At 36.7% G+C, this 19,860-nt stretch overlaps 1 protein-coding gene across 1 annotated transcript in view; it reads right to left on the reverse strand.

Annotated features, from left to right (window-relative positions):
- LOC132561330 (KICSTOR complex protein SZT2-like) overlaps positions 1-19,860 on the reverse strand; it is an 80,042-nt gene that overhangs the window by 6,084 nt on the left and 54,098 nt on the right. The window contains exons 31-54 of the mRNA XM_060226056.1: positions 19,002-19,791; positions 18,427-18,565; positions 17,905-18,137; positions 17,291-17,461; positions 17,078-17,183; positions 16,672-16,739; positions 16,205-16,248; positions 14,914-15,031; positions 14,401-14,525; positions 14,036-14,200; positions 13,692-13,773; positions 11,735-11,902; positions 10,440-10,658; positions 6,586-6,755; positions 6,139-6,310; positions 5,629-5,822; positions 4,693-4,858; positions 4,120-4,247; positions 3,258-3,428; positions 2,806-3,067; positions 2,241-2,323; positions 1,778-1,945; positions 843-1,069; positions 322-526 (exon numbers count right to left, since the gene is read on the reverse strand). Of these exons, the coding sequence (XP_060082039.1) occupies positions 322-526; positions 843-1,069; positions 1,778-1,945; positions 2,241-2,323; positions 2,806-3,067; positions 3,258-3,428; positions 4,120-4,247; positions 4,693-4,858; positions 5,629-5,822; positions 6,139-6,310; positions 6,586-6,755; positions 10,440-10,658; positions 11,735-11,902; positions 13,692-13,773; positions 14,036-14,200; positions 14,401-14,525; positions 14,914-15,031; positions 16,205-16,248; positions 16,672-16,739; positions 17,078-17,183; positions 17,291-17,461; positions 17,905-18,137; positions 18,427-18,565; positions 19,002-19,791 (4,374 nt within the window). The remainder of the gene's footprint in view (positions 1-321; positions 527-842; positions 1,070-1,777; positions 1,946-2,240; positions 2,324-2,805; positions 3,068-3,257; positions 3,429-4,119; positions 4,248-4,692; positions 4,859-5,628; positions 5,823-6,138; positions 6,311-6,585; positions 6,756-10,439; positions 10,659-11,734; positions 11,903-13,691; positions 13,774-14,035; positions 14,201-14,400; positions 14,526-14,913; positions 15,032-16,204; positions 16,249-16,671; positions 16,740-17,077; positions 17,184-17,290; positions 17,462-17,904; positions 18,138-18,426; positions 18,566-19,001; positions 19,792-19,860) is intronic.

Consider the following 19,860-nt stretch of genomic DNA (forward strand, 5'->3'; position numbering starts at 1 on the left):
TGTATCCTTGATCATTTAATATTTACAAAATTTTGTTGTTACTGAAAGAAATCTAAACAAATCATTCATAAACAAAGAGACAGAATGAAATAACAGATAAAAAAAACTTCAAGCAGCTCACACGATAAAAGTAGGAAATATCCACGGCCACTGTACAGTATATCAAAATGTTCTTATAATTCATAAGCAGAGATTGGCCTGCATAATCTGTATCTTATAGAAAACTAGTCGGAAAATATCAGTAACATGCCGGTGAACTAGAATAGGACTACAAGTAAATTAAAGAGATGTACACCGCTGAAAATGTAGTACACTGCTCACCTGTTGGTTGACAGGTACACCAAGACGAGTATATTCACAGGTAAATAGTTTTACACAGAAATACTGTTCACGGAAGCTCAGTTCCATCAGCATTATACCCCCTGCCTGAGTCTTCTGTAGATAGTGGACAGTTCCTATAGGTCCATGGATACTCTCCCCTTCCACAAACACTCGTTCAAATGAGGACTTCTTTACATGGCGTGACCTACCATCAGATTAAGCACAGACTCGGATAGTGTTGACATCAAATACACATTACAGCACACGTCTTAAACAACTGTTCATCTTCAGAGCCAACTGATGAAGGACTCAGTTACACTGAAGTCACTCATATAGAATTTGAGTGCTTAGCTTTTGAGACAATCCAAATACATTCAATCAGAAACAATATCATCAAATAAAAATTGTCTTGTTATTTTATCATCAATCCATTTGATAAAAGGTCATCACTGTTTTCTTTAATCTGAAAAAAAATCAATTGAAATGTGGTAAGACTAGACTGAAGAAGACTTAAAACTTACGCTCTCTTAGGTGTTGCTGGTCTCATCTGGATGAGGACAAACCCCAGAGACTGTACATACTGCATGTACTCATTCACAAAGCTGGCACGGAGGTCGATATGCCATGGCTCCTCACCGATATGTTCCTGGTGGGAGACATTGATGGTTGGTCTCTTCTTACCTTCTGTGCTATCTGCTCTCTTCGTCCTCATGCTGGTCACTGATGTACCAGAGCTGTGACGTGACCGCTGTAACACACATCACAACTAAATGATAAGTATTAAGGCAATATTTATAACATGACTGGTCTGTTAGGCTTTGTATTACAACCATGTCAGAAAAATTGTATGACATGTATTATAAGACTATTATGACATCACCAATATAACATGTCTTACAATTACCTCTATAGGAAATATCCATGTTAAAAATCAAATGGTTAAATTCATAGGAAAACAAATTGATTTTTTGCTTGATGATATCAATTCATGGGAATATTTTCGATATGACAGATGTCTATGAAAATTACAGTAAAGTCTAAAAAAATATTCCTACCGAGGAAGAAATGTGAGACTCATTTAGATAATTAAGGCACCTTAAGATGCTTCCATTCATGAAGAGCATTTGATTCTACCATATCTGGGTCTTGAAAAGAAGATTTTTAAAATGTAAGTCCATTTGACCCCTTTTGGCCCCGCCCACCGGCTACTGGGGGTCAGTCAGGTTAAAATGTCATACCATCAAGCTGTCATCCTTCACTCATAATTCTAACTCACTAACTTTCCTCACTAACCAGACTCCCATCATGCCCTATGTGATCATTCCTAGAGATGACAACCATCTGATCAACATAATATTTAAGCATAGAGTTAAGGAAAAATCCTCCCTTGATAGTCGTAAATTACTCGGATCTGATCTATGAAACAATCACATTCTATTACAGTTCAGGGACTTACCGCCTTTGGTTCTGGTTTCTCTGTTGTATTGGAGGACACAGATGTTGGCCTCTGTGTGACCTTGTACTTCTCCATGACCTTCTGGCGCCACAAAGGGTGAAACAGCAAGGGAGTGGCACAATAATGGTACAGGCGACAGGACTGTTTCAATAGCTGGATCACTTCATCCTAGGTAATTAAGCATTTACATATGTGACCTAGGTATGGAAATGAAATATGTACCTGATAATTAGAGGATATATTCGAACACGGTAAATGCATAAGATAAATATGAATCAAGAAAATATCAAATATGTGGATACTGAACAAGGCTATAGAAAAATTATTATAAATCTAAGAAAGCATGAAAGTGAAACACCTTTGCCATAGGATGCTAACCAAAATAAGGCGACATCAGTATATTAGACTGCAGTGTGATATTTTATACAGATAGAGTATCCTCAGTGATTTAAACAGCACTTACAGAGATTGGCATGTTCATGTTGACAGAGGTTTTCTCAAACCATATCCAATACAACTTATTGAGCTTCAATAATTTTTCCATCTCTGAAAGTAAAGACAGAAACAACTATATAATGATGAAGACAAATGTAGACTAAACCAAAAATAACTTTAACATGATTAAATCCCTATCTAAATTTAGTTTTGTAAAACATTGTGCCCTCAGGGGGTTTAAATTTTTAATTGTTGGCAGATGTAAGAAATCTACAGGTATTTAGCTTCATCAAATATATAGTTAACACACTACACTGTAGGAAGGTTACAACAGGTGTAAAATGTATGTTTAGCAAAGTGGGTGGTAACTTTCACTCATAAACTTCCAGATGTTGTGCTCTGAAGGCAATAGCAGTCCATTACACCATTTAACTAATTAAATTATGTCATTTGTTGCCTTGGAAAGATATGTTTCTATGAATCTAGACAGTTGTCACTTGTGTAGAACTTCAAATATGAAAATGATACATTATACGAAGACTTAAAATGTATCTAACCTTTCCTATTATACAAAGAATTAAAATGTATCTAACCTTTCCTATTGTAAGAGCGCAGGTCCTGAGCCTGGAGGCCATGCATAGCAACAGGATCAGTGTAGTGGGCAAAGCTTGTCTGGTGAAGAGGCCTTTGAGGCTGGATGTCTTTGAAGGACTCATCAAACGACCGCACTGGCTGGTTGATTGATGTTGACAGACTATTGTGACGTCGAACAGGTTCATGGGAGGATGAACTAGGAGCTGTGAACTTGATCAAGTGATCTATATCTGTGCTGAGAGAGGCATAAGGTCCATACTCCTGTAACACAGATGACAGAGATGTAACAATGTGTATTACTGGTACTGTTTACAGCACTAAGCCCTTAACTTACTGAGAGGCCCCCGCTTCACTTAATAATAAACGTACCCAATGACTGTGATAAATTTCAATACATGATTTGTTTTTCAAAACCAAAAATTCTTTTCATGATTTGTGAGAAATGGAGTACCTTTTTGCCCCTGAGCTCCCTAAACACAGAGTGGTGGTAAAGGCCCATCTTTTGACTAATGACACTGTCCAGCAGTCGGATGCGTGTGTTGTGCCACTGTACTATCTGTGTCACACGATTACTCAACATAGTGGACAAATCACGGGCCCAGTTGTAGGAATAGACAGAAATCTGTAATCAAAAACACAATTCTTTATATCTATCCTTTACTGCAAATTGCATTCAAGAAACTAAATTTTAAAAAGGACAATGTTTCTATGTTGTAATAAATGTCTTTTTAGTCGAAAAGTTGATAGAATAATATACCATTAATGTCTAAATATGATGCAACAAACATCAAGACACTCTCCAATCCTAGAGTCTCACAATAACACAACAACAGATATCTAATGCTGAACAAATGTTCTTTGGATCAGCCACAATGTAGGTATATGTTAACCAACAGTTCCAAGAGGCCCGTTAGCCTTAATGGCCATCTGACTGTAAAGACTTACACATATATGACAGGAGAAGTGTAGTGTGAACAATAACCAAAGGATTAAAACAATAGCTGAATAGCTTAGTAGTTAAGGTAACAAAATGTACAACAATGTTCATTTCTGTTTCTCGAAATTCCAACAAACTTTCAGCTCAATGGCACCATTCATCCTCATGGCCAAAATGCCTAGGCTTTCAGCAGGTCAAAAAATAACATTTTGATGGTTTTTTGTCATTAGCATCCCTACCAATGAAGTTTAAAAACAGAGTTGTTCAGAAAAAGGATGACTGGGCAATCATGTTGTGATGTGACTTAGGGCTAGACATGAAAACCTGTATTTGAACATAATATCAAAATCCAGGAGAGATATACAGAGGTACCAACTTGTTTGTTGTGAATGCTCAGCATCAGGAGGCGCTGCCTTGGGATGAAAGTCTGCTCATTCAGTCCTACCGTGTCTTGGTTGGTGTGCAATAAGGGAGAAAAACGTTGAAATGTCTGCTTCGGAATAGCTGTCAAAAATAAAATAATATCTAGATTTTGAGCTGAACCTTCAAAACCTGAGCAAGTCTTTTATTCACCAACTCAAATTAGTTGCATGGTTTTTGTGCAACAAATTCTCTCCTTTAAAGAAAAAACCATGTGGCATATATTGATCATTCAATATTTTCAAATTTCCTTTTAATATGATAATATCTATATATCTGAATCATCAATAATAATCTCAGTTAAACTTTGACCATAGGAATATATGTTATTGTGGAAAACAAAATTCCTGAAAGATGATTGACCTACAGAAATATACTCTCTCATACTATCACTGGAGCATGCTGTAAATGCAGAATTAAGTAAAATAAGCTAAAGGCATCCTATCCATTAAAAATGGAGCTCCTTGCTCCAACTAATTGACCTAACCAAACATTTATGTTGTGTAACCATGGTTACCATCACTTTTACCTGTAGAGGAGGTAGATGTCATCACACTGAACTCTTCTTCATTGAAGTCCTGAATGCTGGCCCTCCACTGGTCAACATTACGACCAATCAGCATGATTTGGCCATCCTCTCCTCCTGGTAGTTTACGCCTGTCACAGTCTAATGATGTCTCTATCTGACCTTCTTCCTGTCAACCAAAATTTGTTTGTGATATATCTACAACACACCATTTATTACTGATATCAACAACCAAACATCAACTGTACTGATGACTGCCATACTATGGACCAAACGACTTACCTGTAAAGGTTGTCTGTGTGGTCTGTAGGGATGACCCCTATACCACTGACCAGTAGATTCACCTGTAAAGGTTGTCTGTGAGGTCTGTAGGGATGACCCCTATACCACTGACCAGCAGACTTACCTGTAAAGGTTGTCTGTGTGGTATGTAGGGATGACCCTTATACCACTGACCAGTAGACTTACCTGTAAAGTTTGTGTATCTGTAGGGATGACCTCTATACCACTGACCAGTAGACTTACCTGTAAAGTTTGTGTATCTGTAGGGATGACCCCTATACCATTGACCAGTAGACTTACCTGTAAAGTTTGTGTATCTGTAGGGATGACCCCTATACCACTGACCAGTAGACTTACCTGTAAAGTTTGTGTATCTGTAGGGATGACCTCTATACCACTGACCAGTAGACTTACCTGTAAAGGTTGTCTGTGTGGTCTGTAGGGATGACCCCTATACCACTGACCAGTAGACTTACCTGTAAAGGTTGTCTGTGAGGTCTGTAGGGATGACCCCTATACCACTGACCAGTAGACTTACCTGTAAAGTTTGTGTATCTGTAGGGATGACCTCTATACCACTGACCAGTAGACTTACCTGTAAAGGTTGTCTGTGTGGTCTGTAGGGATGACCTCTATACCACTGACCAAACAACTTACCTGTAAAGGTTGTCTGTGAGGTCTGTAGGGATGACTCCCATACCATTGACCACTGGAATCTTTGACCAGCTGAAACGCCATGGACTTGATGTCAGAGGATACAGTGGTCACTGCGGTCTGGAATTCACGTAGAAAGTTGTCCACAGAGTACTTTGATAGGAGACTGACCTCCAGCTTACTGACTGCAGGCACACCTGTGCAAGGAAATTCATGTGATCTTTATCATTAATTCTGACTTTAAAAGTTCAAGTTTAAATAAAGGATTTTTTTAATACACCAATAGATATACAACCACAATTTTATGTTTTTATATGTTTTTATGAATAAATTCAGAACTTATTCCACCTCCAACAAGACAGGGTCCCTTCTACAATACTGTCACACTGGGAGGGGAAGCAACACCTAAAACTTAAATAAACCCTACTCCATCATGAATCTTATTACCAGCTGTCTGTATCTTGAGAACTGATGCCCTAATATAACTTCATGCCCCACTTTTACAATGTATACCTGTTTTGTAACAAATTTCCATCCAATCCTTAAGAAGAGAGGTGAACATCTTTGACAAGTTTCCTCGCTCTCCTTCTTCATACTGTCTTATAATAGACTGAAGCTCACTGTCTCGTTCTGTCTGTACTGGCGAAGTTCCCAAAGCAGTAGACATTGGTCCGAATTCAAATGTCTAATAGACACAACATAGTGTAAGATTAAATGATATGAACTGCACTGCTGTACTTCCTATCTCACCACATTTTTATGGATTCTTTTTTTATTATTATTTTAAAGTTCTAAAAATGTTCTTTCACTTGATTTATTTGTACAAATTTCATGTAATATTAGCATGAATGAGCTGAAAAAATACATAATAATCATTGTATAATTGTCACATTACAACAATGTTAAGTAATAACTGTATTCATAAAGTTACATCTAAAGAGAAGTGGTTTTAAGCCATACCTTCTGTGAGTCTGGGGGTGGTGATGTCAGGCGAGCTTTGGTGGAGAAAGCATCCTTAAGTGACTGTAGTGGTGAATGTTCAGATTGCTTCACTCCAATGTTACCCGTCAGTTTTAGGGATTCTGACAGTTTACGACTGGCAATGGAGTGTCTCCTTTCTAGAACTATTTCTGATAGAGACAAAAAACAGGAAAATATTAAAACATGTCGCCATCAAAATTCACAACAACGACAGGTAATATCACAACTTAGGAACAGCATAACTGATATCTACAGCAGATAACCATCATAACATATCACTATAACAGGTAAACACATGATCTACCACGGTAACAAGTAAACATCAAGACATAATACTGTAACTGATTAACATCATAACTTACCACCATAACAGGTTAACATCATAACTTACCACAGTAAACATTAACTGGTATAGATTATAAATTAACACTAAATTTGGTAACATGAGTTACCACTGTAACAGGTAAAACATAAATTACCATTAACAAACATCATAACTTACCACTATAACAGGTTAACATCATAACTTACTACCATAACAGGTTAACATCATAACTGACCACAGTAACTATAACTGGTATAGATTATAAATTAACACTAAATTTGGTAATATGAGTTACCACTAAAACAGGTAAAACATAAATTACCAGTAACAAACATCGTAACTTACCACTGTAACAGGTTAACATCATAACTTACCACTATAACAGGTTACATCATAACTTACCACTATAACTGGTTAACATCATAACTTACCACTATAACTGGTATATACCATAAATTAACACGAAATTTGGTAATAACTTTAATCATCACTTTAACAGGTAAACATGTGAACTTGTTATCAAAACATGATATACAACTTTTTAACAAGCAGGACCATGGGGAAATGTTTCATAGATACATATAGATATTAGGTAACAGCCAAAGAGCTGGAGTAGATATGAGGTAGAGGTGGAGGTAGGAATGGTCAGGTACAGTGAATGATGCTGATATTCATTTACTATGTTAGAGGTAATAAAAGCTGTCATCCTCACTGGACATATCCTTTTTTCTAGATTACTATCATCATGCCTAAATTTTAAAATAATGATTATGTAACACATGTTTTCATAGGATAATTTTCATTATCTTATCCCTGACATGCTCATGAAATTCTGATGCTAACACAGTTGAAGCAGATGATCGTCATTAACATGAGAGTAATTTATTATAACAACATGCTGAAATGTGTCATTGAAATGTGAAGTGAAGAGAACAAAAATGAAAATCTTTGTGACATGTTCTGATTGACTTTTCTTGGCGTTATGTGAGCGTATCTGTAATGTCAGAATGTGGATAAAGATGATACAGTGTAATCATTAAGTAGGTCATACTCTCATTTCAGGGATTTCCGCTATAAAACCACAACTAAATCAAATTATGTCACATGGTATCATCTACAACATTTACTGGATAATTATACAGAGAATTACACAGAAATCCAAATCGCCATTTGAAAGAAACACACTGATAACATCAGATGAGTCTTCCGTTATGACCTCCTCTTGATGTTTCTAAACATTGTCTGTTGTTTTACTAATCAACTGTAGTAAACAATCTTCACCATAAGAGGGAAACATAACAAATTTCAGGTATATACACCATGAATCAATATATATATATATATATATATAATAATTTACATAGATAATCCATGCAGAGAAACGTTTTAATCTTTTTCAAATACCTACATCCTGACCCAAATCTTTCAACAAGTTGACAGGGAAATAATGGCGCTTCTACGTCATATGTGGTTGAAAGGTCTATTTCGATTGGCTAAGACAGCATGAAGGACCATTTCAGACAGAATTGTGCAGGCTTAGTTTTTGTTGAATTTCCTTTCAGAATCAATCAGACATTTTAGAATGTGGATAGTATGGTTGTTTTTATGCATATACTGGAAATTAGATCATATATTTGTTATTTCAACACTCGATAATATCTCATGTTAAAACCAAAATTCATCATCTAATCTCCAGTATATCTTAAAAACAAGCACACTTTCACGAATTATTTTACAATTTTATGTAAAAAAATCTTTTAAATCATAATACAAAATACATATTACATATTGGGAACAACTTATAAAGACTTCAATTACAAATCATCGCAACATGCAGAGTGAAACAGTATAATACTCCAGTGTAATACTACAACACAATAAATATTGACAAAATATATGCACATCAAAAACATCCTAATATTGCCATTTTTTAAAGAAAGAAAACACAAAGGAACTACCAGATAAAACAGTACATGCAAATCACCTTTTTGCTTATGCCTTTTGTGATTTCTACATCACAACAGTTCCACAGATTAACTTTTACAAAATAAGACCATAATATACCATGGAAACATCTTTGCTAATAACCCTGTCTTTACTACTACAGATTAACTCCCCTAAATTACAGAGTAATTCAAATGTCATGGCAACACAAATGCAGAAATTTGACCTTTGAACTTGAACATTCACTATATCCTGGATGAAAATCTTGAAAACTGTATAAAATTGCATGTGACACACCGTATAGTTGGGAAGAACGTGAGATTAAAGTTTTGAGGAGGTTGGGTAATATGAGTAATACGGGGGAAAGCTTGGACAAAACAGATTACTGACTTTTTAACTTTTCATACAAACTCTTACCTGATGACACCAAAATGGAATAGTATGTGATACACAACTGTGATCTATAACTTCACAAAGTACATGTATCAATAGGGAAATTTTGTGATTGAAGCCAAGACAAACAAACTTAACATTTTTGTGTTGGACAACAAAGTTATGAACACATGAAGGCCTGTAGATTTCTATCTGCCATCCAACATAAAACATTCACATGTTACTGCTTAGAGTATGGATTCTGTTGTCAGTACAAGTAGGCAACACAAAACACTGCACAGGAACTGAAGGTTAATATCGGTGTGCTACAACACTTGACAATGAGTACATGTCCTAGTCACTCTGAATAGGTTTCACTTCTGTGAAACACTCTACTGTACTCTTTCTCAAGACCTGTACCACCTGTCACACTATCAGGAACATATCAAAGTCTGCTGCATTATATTAAATGTCAATGTATTTCACAGAGTGAAGGGACTTTTAGTGTTAAGAAAAATAATTTCAATTTCAATTTTAATCCATACTTTAAAAGATGTATTTTACTCCTAAGCCCCAATCTATACATTACATAGAAAATGTTCTATTTATTTATGAAATACAGTGTGTAAATCTGTGTTTGTAAATTTTTTGGATAAACTTTAGGAAAATACACCTGTTGCTAATTGAAAATAGTCTCAGAATACACTGAAAGTTGGCCCAACTCCAGACAAAAATTACACTGAGATTTTTCGGAATATCTAATGCAGCAGAGGTATACTCTGATATGGTCCCAAACATACCCGGAATCTGAATCCCTCCATCCGACTGATTTATGGGTATATCATCTAAATATGGAGAAACAAATGACAGCAAATCTATGTCAATGTCAAATTACAAAGGGTTAGATGGTAAGTATCTATATATATATTGGTGACCTTCCAAACAATGCTCTATGTGTTTCAGTTCTTTATATTGTGTGAACTTGACTACAGTAACCATAGGCAACAGAGGGTTACGAGAAGCTGGAGTCACAAGAAGTGAAATGGCTACAATTACAGTAGCAGATTTGTAAAGAAGTCAGTTTGTAAAAAGTCAAGAAGTTAGGAAAATAGAAATTGTTGTAGAACTTCCTTCCTGATGTTCTTTTAATGATGTTAACCATGTCTGAGCCAATGGCTATATATGGCCTTACCTTTTTTGGTAATAGGTGAGGAAGGTGCTGAGTAGGCAGGCATTGGTAGAAGATCCTGTAACTGTACAGGTACAGGACACACGGAGGCAGTTAGAACATAGAACTCCATAACAATGTCACACAGGGCATGCTTCACTGCACAAGTGAGCTTCTCCTGAAGTGTAGCTAGGTCCATTCCTCCACACTCCCAAATACAGAACTGAACCAGTGTGGTCAGACCTATCAGTAACAATTTATAGTGGGTTTGGGTCACATTTCAAAATGAAGAAACATCTAGGTCACAGTCAATAACAAGAAATTACAACATCTAGGTCACAGTCAATAACAAGAAATTACAACATCTAGGTCACAGTCAATAACAAGAAATTACAACATCTAGGTCACAGTCAATAACAAGAAATTACAATATCTAGGTCACAGTCAATAACAAGAAATTACAATATCTAGGTCACAGTCAATAACAAGAAATTACAACATCTAGGTCACAGTCAATAACAAGAAATCAAAACATCAAGGTCACAGTCAAAAACACATTACAGAATCAATGTCATAGTTGAAAAAAAAACATTAGAGAATCAAGGTCAAGGTCAAAAGCAAGATATTATAGATTAAGTGTATCATGAGAAATAGCACAAAATCTTTTCCATATCACATTGCAGCATTTAGCCCAAGATCCATTATAAAGCACTATAAAACACTAATCTAACTTTATTGCAACAATAAATGTAACAAAAGAATAACACAAGTTTTCCAATCAGAAAATTCTATGGGCCTTTCTCTCATAATGATCAGTAGTCAGGAACCATGGGGAAAACTGGTTATGTGCATTAGTTCCAAGTCTCAGATAAATGTATTTAAAGACCTTCTTTAGACAAACCTATACCTTATGACAGCAAAGTTTAACAAGTTTCTCTTTGGATTTTCAAAAGTATGAACACTTTGAAAACTAGAAGTCTCCCTTCTAAATAATAAGGGTCAACAAGTAAATGATTTTGATGGAAAGTATTCTAGAATGGTTTCTGTCTGATGTTTGTTGCCTGGAGAAAATGATAATGATTAAGGAAAACAACAAATTGTTCCTGCCAAAAAAGATAGATTTGTAAAACAGCCTGCTACATGGATCAACTCATCAATAACAATATAGAATTTATTGCTTAGATCTTAAATATAAAGACTAACATACATAACTTAAACATTTATGGTTGTAAGTAACACCTCTGTTTAAATATATATAAAACATTGTCAGATCAAATCAACAAAAGGCAGACAATTATACATAATATGACTTGTATTACCTAGCTTGTCACTGGGCAAGGCAGTGTACAGCTCTGTATGTGTGTAGGCATCAAAGTCTTCTGGGTGATTGATTTTGGTGCAGCCAAGTCGAGAAGGTTTTGGACTGGTTAGTACCCGGACCTGGGAACCATTGTGATTCACTAAGGAAAGGCTAATGCAGGCAATACCTAAAACATCATTAAGGATTCATCAATTTTTTTCCCAATCTTTTCTATCATTGAATATATGATACAACTGAATGTATGGACAGCACATAAATATGAGCATCACTTGTCATGACTAAAGATGGGGATATATGTTGTATGTTTTAAAGCATGACATGTACATGGCTTGTCTGGGCATGGATAGAACTTCCTGTGTTGTTGTTGACCTCTGCCTCCTGTATAACCTGACCTCTGCCACTCAGTGCATGGGGCCTGATGTAGATAAACTCATGTCTCTCTACAGTATATACTGTCCTCTGCCTCCAAGGGTGTGAGGACTGATATAGATAAACTTGTGTCTCTCTACAGTATATACTGTCCTCTGCCTCCAAGGGTGTGAGGACTGATATAGATAAACTTGTGTCTCTCTACAGTATATACTCTCCTCTGCCTCCTGGAGTGTGAGGACTGATGTAGATAAACATGTGTCTCTCTATGATATATGTACCGACCTCTGCCTCCCTTGGTGAGAGACTTGATGTAGATACATATGTGTCTCCCTGTCCTATGCCTTCCAGGGTGAGGGGACAAATGTAAATAAACATGTGTCTCTCTACAATAAATATACTGACCTCTGCCTCCAAGGGCATGTGGCCTGATGTAGAAAAACATGTGTCTCTCTACAATAAATATACTGACCTCTGCCTTCAAGGGCATGTGGCCTGATGTAGAAAAACATGTGTCTCTCTACAATAAATATACTGACCTCTGCCTTCAAGGGCATGTGGCCTGATGTAGATAAACATGTGTCTCTCTACAATAAATATACTGACCTCTGCCTTCAAGGGCATGTGGCCTGATGTAGATAAACATGTGTCTCTCTACAATAAATATACTGACCTCTGCCTTCAAGGGCATGTGGCCTGATGTAGATAAACATGTGTCTCTCTACAATAAATATACTGACCTCTGCCTCCAAGGGCATGTGGCCTGATGTAGAAAAACATGTGTCTCTCTACAATAAATATACTGATCTCTGCCTTCAAGGGCATGTGGCCTGATGTAGAAAAACATGTGTCTCTCTACAATAAATATACTGACCTCTGCCTCCAAGGGCATGTGGCCTGATGTAGAAAAACATGTGTCTCTCTACAATAAATATACTGACCTCTGCCTTCAAGGGCATGTGGCCTGATGTAGAAAAACATGTGTCTCTCTACAATAAATATACTGACCTCTGCCTTCAAGGGCATGTGGCCTGATGTAGATAAACATGTGTCTCTCTACAATAAATATACTGACCTCTGCCTCCAAGGGCATGTGGCCTGATGTAGAAAAACATGTGTCTCTCTACAATAAATATACTGACCTCTGCCTTCAAGGGCATGTGGCCTGATGTAGATATACTGACCTCTGCCTCCAAGGGCATGTGGCCTGATGTAGAAAAACATGTGTCTCTCTACAATAAATATACTGACCTCTGCCTTCAAGGGCATGTGGCCTGATATAGAAAAACATGTGTCTCTCTACAATAAATATACTGACCTCTGCCTTCAAGGGCATGTGGCCTGATGTAGATAAACATGTGTCTCTCTACAATAAATATACTGACCTCTGCCTCCAAGGGCATGTGGCCTGATGTAGAAAAACATGTGTCTCTCTACAATAAATATACTGACCTCTGCCTTCAAGGGCATGTGGCCTGATGTAGATAAACATGTGTCTCTCTACAATAAATATACTGACCTCTGCCTTCAAGGGCATGTGGCCTGATGTAGATAAACATGTGTCTCTCTACAATAAATATACTGACCTCTGCCTCCAAGGGCATGTGGCCTGATGTAGATAAACATATTTCCTTCTTCTACCACCTGCCATCTATTATCCACCAAGCTCTGTGCAAAAGCAAAAGTAAACAATATTGAAATCGTTTTGGGGGAAAACATCTTTACCTGTAAATCTAAAATCTTTACCTGTAAATCCAAAATCTTCATAATAATTGTTAATTTTCTTCAAAAAGAAAAATGAATATCTTAACCATACAATTACATAGTGTGGGAAATTGTTCATATGAGTTAAGTAACATAGTACATTCTCTATTTCATTATCAGCTTGGTCACTGGAATTAAGTTTCATGGATTAAAAATTACATCTCACCTGGAAACGGTTCTCCAGTCTGTTGTCAGCATAATTGGGCATGTGACAGAACTGGAGGAGGTTCTGTTTGAGATAGTATAAGAGCGCAGACAGATGAACACCCACACTGGAGGGTAAAGTCAGGTGTAATGTCTTACTTGCATCCACACCTGGCTTCTGGATAAACTAAACACAAAAAGAAATTTCATTTATTATCAGCCTTACCTATTTACCTATCCGAGCCATATTACATATGTAACAACAATCAATCCCACTAACAAATACACACAAGGAGAATACTGATGACAGGATTAAGACTTAGCAGCACTCGTATGAACATCTCCATGGAAAGTTTGCTAACAGGGCTAGGACAAAGCAGTACTTACATGAACATCTCCCGGAGAAAGTTTGCTGACTGGGTTACGACTGAGTTGTAATGAGATCATTTCGAGGACTGCATCATCTAGACGCTTTTGCAACATTGAAATCAAATCTACTTTGATGTCAGGACCTGTTGAATAAAATGCAACTACTGAAAAACATTCTACGAGAAAATATCTTAAAAATACCTGTGTTGATTATTGACTATTTTTTATGTGGTAACTAAGTTGTAGTTTCACCATTTTACTGTAGCATCTATACAGCACAAATATCTATGAAAAAAACATTTTAACTGATACTAGTTTCACCTAAAATAAAGTTTGTATTTGCTAGCCATTTACAATGTAAGCACAGTATAATGAAAATTTAACTCTTATGTTATACCCAAATATGTTTTATAGAGTGTATAAGGATAACTTCATAATTTGGATATATATAATCTGTATTATCAGTATGTATTATATGTTTTGATACATTATCTTACAAGATTGGGGCTAGATTCTTGTTGAATGACTTACCTGCTTCCTCAATTCCATGAACCAGTAATTCAACATAGTCTTGACATGGCCTTTGAGACGCGCTGCCTACTGAAGTCAGTGAGACAGAGTCACAGTCCTTCTCTGCTACCAGCATACCCTGTATGATCATAGTCAACATCAGTCGCACATAAACAAAGACTGAGGACATAACATGTACAGTCATTGTCAACATCAGTCATACATAAATACAGACTGATGATATACCCTGTATGGTCATTGTCAACATCAGTCATACATAAATACAGACTGAGGACATAACCTGAATGGTCATTGTCAACATCAGTCGCACATAAACACAGACTGAGGACATAACCTGTATGGTCATTATCAACATCAGTCATACATAAATACAGACTGATGATATACCCTGTATGATCATTGTCAACATCAGTCGCACATAAACACAGACTAAGGACATAACCTGTATGGTCATTGTCAACATCAGTCGCACATAAACACAGACTGAGGACATAACCTGTATGGTCATTATCAACATCAGTCGCACATAAACGCAGACTGAGGACATAACCTGTATGATCATTGTCAACATCAGTCGCACATAAACACAGACTAAGGACATAACCTGTATGGTCATTGTCAACATCAGTCGCACATAAACACAGACTGAGGACATAACCTGCATGGTCATTATCAACATCAGTCGCACATAAACGCAGACTGAGGACATAACCTGCATGGTCATTATCAACATCAGTCGCACATAAACACAGACTGAGGACATAACCTGCATGGTCATTATCAACATCAGTCGCACATAAACGCAGACTGAGGACATAACTTGCATGGTCATTATCAACATCAGTCGCACATAAATACAGAATGATAATATACCCTCCGCCTGTGTGGTCTTTGTTAACTTTGTCACATAGATATTATAGTGTAAGTGTACAACTATCATGCTTTTATTTTATTTATTCATGTAAGAGCTGTAATTTATATAATTACCATTCTGTATGTTTCCAAATATAGATCAATAGAAGATTGCATTTTGTTGGTTATTATTCACATTGAAAAGATGGCATGTCACTAAGAAGGGTTGTATTTACACCTGTACTAATGTATTATACTCTGGTACTGTTTGCTCTTCAAGACAGGTTATTTATAATTCTGTAAACAAGGTATGGCCATCTACGACTAGAACATGTAATTACAAATCTAAAGTGACTATAGTATCAAAAGCTTTATATATAGTTGTGCCTAATTATTACTCATCTCTTTGTATTAACCAATGTTTCTGACTTTAACTCACCTGGTCGTCTCTTCTACTAGAAAACATGGCAGAAGATGCAGAATCTGGAAAATACCATTTTAAAACATTATAGATTGTAAATGATTTATAAATGAAAAAGTGAAGTGTTTATATTTTTAAAAGAGTGAAACAACCTTCTTGATTTTTTTTTTTCAATTCAGTATACATATAGATAAGCCAGATATTAACTGGTTTATACAGAACAATTCCATACTATTACATCCAGTTTACAGTTAAAATTTAGGAGTATTCTGTTTGGTGTTAAAAGATAACATTGCAGTTACTACTTTGAGAACAACAGTTCCTCCAAACCAAGGAGTCATACAGTATATCTACCCTGTGCATTGCCTCTAATTGCTCCTGTCATCCCGTAAAAAAGAACATTAAATGATTACAGTGTCATGAAGTGGAGGTTCTAGGGAAAGCAGCTGATAAATTACACTGGTTTTAACATGTACAACACTCACCAGCAAGAGATATATCTTCAGAACTGATAGTGGAAGTCTGTCTGAAAAGTGCTCCAACTTCTTTTAATCTAAACAGAGAATCAAAACGACTTTTACATATAACTATGTGAAGGGAGGTAATCCAATATGGTGGACGCAGAACTCAGGAATGATAGCCCCAAGAATGGCATGTTCCTGCGTATAATGTGCACCCCCTTTTAGACACGACAGTTTTAGCTTGAAAAAGTGCGAACTATACGCGAAAATTTACGGTAGATAAATGAAAAAAAAAAATTTGTGACAATGAATCAAAGATAAATATTTGTTCCTACTTATCTGTACTTAATTTATCTATGAAAGTGATTCAAACCCAAAAGCTTTCATTTTTCAATGATGTTCTGATCCAACACCTGGAATGGTCACTTACTTAAGATAAAAGACAGCCTGGGACCCATGCTGATTTTTGACAACAAACATGTTTTTCCTGTTAATCACAGAGAACTTGTTCAGGACACTCCGAAGTGCCTTCATGCCTGTTGAATGAAATAATGTAAAAATTCACCACTTCACCTAATAAAACTTAAGTAAGAAAATTGAATTATTATACAGATCAATACAACTCTATGTAAAATGCACAAACCTCTGGATTCCTTGGAGCCTGCAGCACCCATTTTGAGTCGCGGATTGATAATGAACTGGTGTGTGAGGACACAGTCACAGTTGAAGTATCCAGCCTCATGTCGCAGGTCGTAAGTGGCCGCTAGGTAAGGTTTTACCTTGTGTTGATCCTCCTCCTCATCTGCCTCGGAGGCTGTAACAGGTAGGTAATAAGTATCCAGGAAAGCCCCCAAAGTCACATGCTTTGTCAAACTCCACACTAGACATCAACATTTCTATTCAAACTTGACTGATAAATACTGCTAACTTGTCTTTCTTCAAGAGACTGTGTCAGGGACTAACAATAATTCAAAGTTGGTTAATACAATATTCTATTTCGATCTATTCATTGTGATGTTCTTCAAAGTACAATTTATTTATTGAATTTTACAATATACTAATCTACTAAAATGGAACAAAAATCTCTATCAAATGTCATTTTTTTTCTTACTTCAATATTCTAGACACTATATAAATATTTTGCTTGACATAGAATATAGACGGTTTTTTTTCCCTTATAACTCTAATTTTACCCTATTGTATCTGTTTATTCATTACATTTGGTATTGAACTACCGGATGCAAGCTTTTTACTGACCATCAGATGAGTCTAGGTGTCTATGGCCTGTATTGACATGCTTGTCCAGATTCCATGAGACCTCTTCATCAGCCTCAGGCACAAGGAGTGGGTCACAAGTCCGACTCTCATACAGATCATTGAGGAGCATCTTCTGATTGACACGTCGACACAAATTTTCGATGCTGCTCCGAAAGTAACTGAGTAGCATGCGTTGTTCTATCTTCTCTTCATTGTCCTCCTTGCCAGTTTCTCTGTGATTAGTATCAGTTTATAATCAGTCTCTTGACAATGTGACATTCCACTGAATTCAACATAACTATCACAATGACAAACAGAATGAAGCTATGTGTTATACTTGCCTAAAATAATTAAATGGGATTTGAAAGGAAACATAACTTTGCTTTTCTATGCATAAATATTATACTTACCATTAAACGGGCAACACAACACAAAGACTGATAAATTCTTCCGGATGGACTACATGTAGTACAAGTAAGATACAGTGAAATATATATCACTCAGCAGAAACTTGAAGCAGACCTTGCATGAAAGTAGATGTCCACTCCATCCTCCCCAACCTGCATCAGTAACCAGAACTTTGGAACTGGTTGTTGTCTCCCACTAAGGTCACTGTATGCTGCATTATCATCATCTGTGTCGCTCGAATCACCCTCATAACCTGACAGAACAATCAACTAATTAAGGACATTGTCAGACAAGACTGTAATGTTCTATGTACTGAGTGGCTGTTACCTCTCTCTAAAACAAGTATACTAAATACAGAATTGCATTGAAATTTTAGTTCAAAAGTGCATGAAAATCAGATTGAAACTGATAATTCGGACATCTACACCAGACTAAAACTCTTATGCTGTAACAGCATGAGACAGATATAGCACTCTAGAAAATTCATAAATTTTCATTGATGTGTTTGCATCTTAAACATTTTGTTCATTCAGTATGGAAAAATAGCAACAACAATATGTGAACATTTACTTGGTGTTTGATACACAATTCATATTTGACTGAGTACCACCTAATGCTAGGGAAACCTATTTGGAAGAAGATCTGAAATTGTATTTGACAACTGTACTTAAATCTCCATTATTCCTCACCAATATCTGTGTAACTGCCTCTTGAAGAAATCCAGGATGGTGTCTGAGGTAGTGTGGAGTGTTTACTCATAGGTGTGCCCTGCCCAGACGGAGCCGAGGAATGCCGCAGGCGTCCAAGTGATGGTAACTGAGGGGTCCCAGAAACACCTTTAATTGGTGAAATGGACAAAGCAGTCATAGAGTCTTGTCTTTTAAAGGATTCAACAGAATCTTCTGTAAGGAAGCCTGCAAAACTAGAGGATTTTTTAAGAACAACCTGTCCAATCTCCTCGCCTAAACTCATACTCCGCTTATCAGACTTCACAGGTGGAGTTAGAGGAGTTCGTGGAAAGTCAACATGACGGTCACGGTTGAAATGCAGTTCCATCTTGTCAGGAAAGCGTGACCGATATTGACGTTTTTTACCACCTTTGCCAGCTCCTTCAGGAATGGTTCCACCTTCCTGAGTTTCAAGGTCTTTTATTCCATCACTGCCACTCATGTTGGAAGAACCCCCACCTAGTGGTGACTCCACTTCAAGTGAGGCCCTTCTAGGATCCTCAGGCGTTAGGAACAGAGGTGATACATATGTTGTGAGAACCTCTGGTGAATCTGGGTTGTTCGTCTGGAAAATATCTGCCTTAAGTTGGTTGTTTTGTTTAGCTGGAGTTCCTTCACGACTCAATTCCACTAAAGCTGTATTCAAAGCTTTAGCATGACTCAGATTTGTCATTGTTCTTCCTCTGACAACATAGTAGTAGTCCTCTTCTTTCATCAAGCGGTAACCAAGGTAACTCAGTCTTTCAAACTCCTACAGTGAATTATCAATCAATAAAAACACAAAGTAGCAAACATGTTACACTCAATTCAACCTTTAAAC

This window comes from Ylistrum balloti, unplaced genomic scaffold (genome assembly GCF_031769215.1).
Source record: "Ylistrum balloti isolate Yb309-2 unplaced genomic scaffold, AGI_CSIRO_Ybal_v1 Utg369668, whole genome shotgun sequence".
In the NCBI taxonomy this organism is placed as follows: Eukaryota; Metazoa; Mollusca; class Bivalvia; order Pectinida; family Pectinidae; genus Ylistrum; species Ylistrum balloti.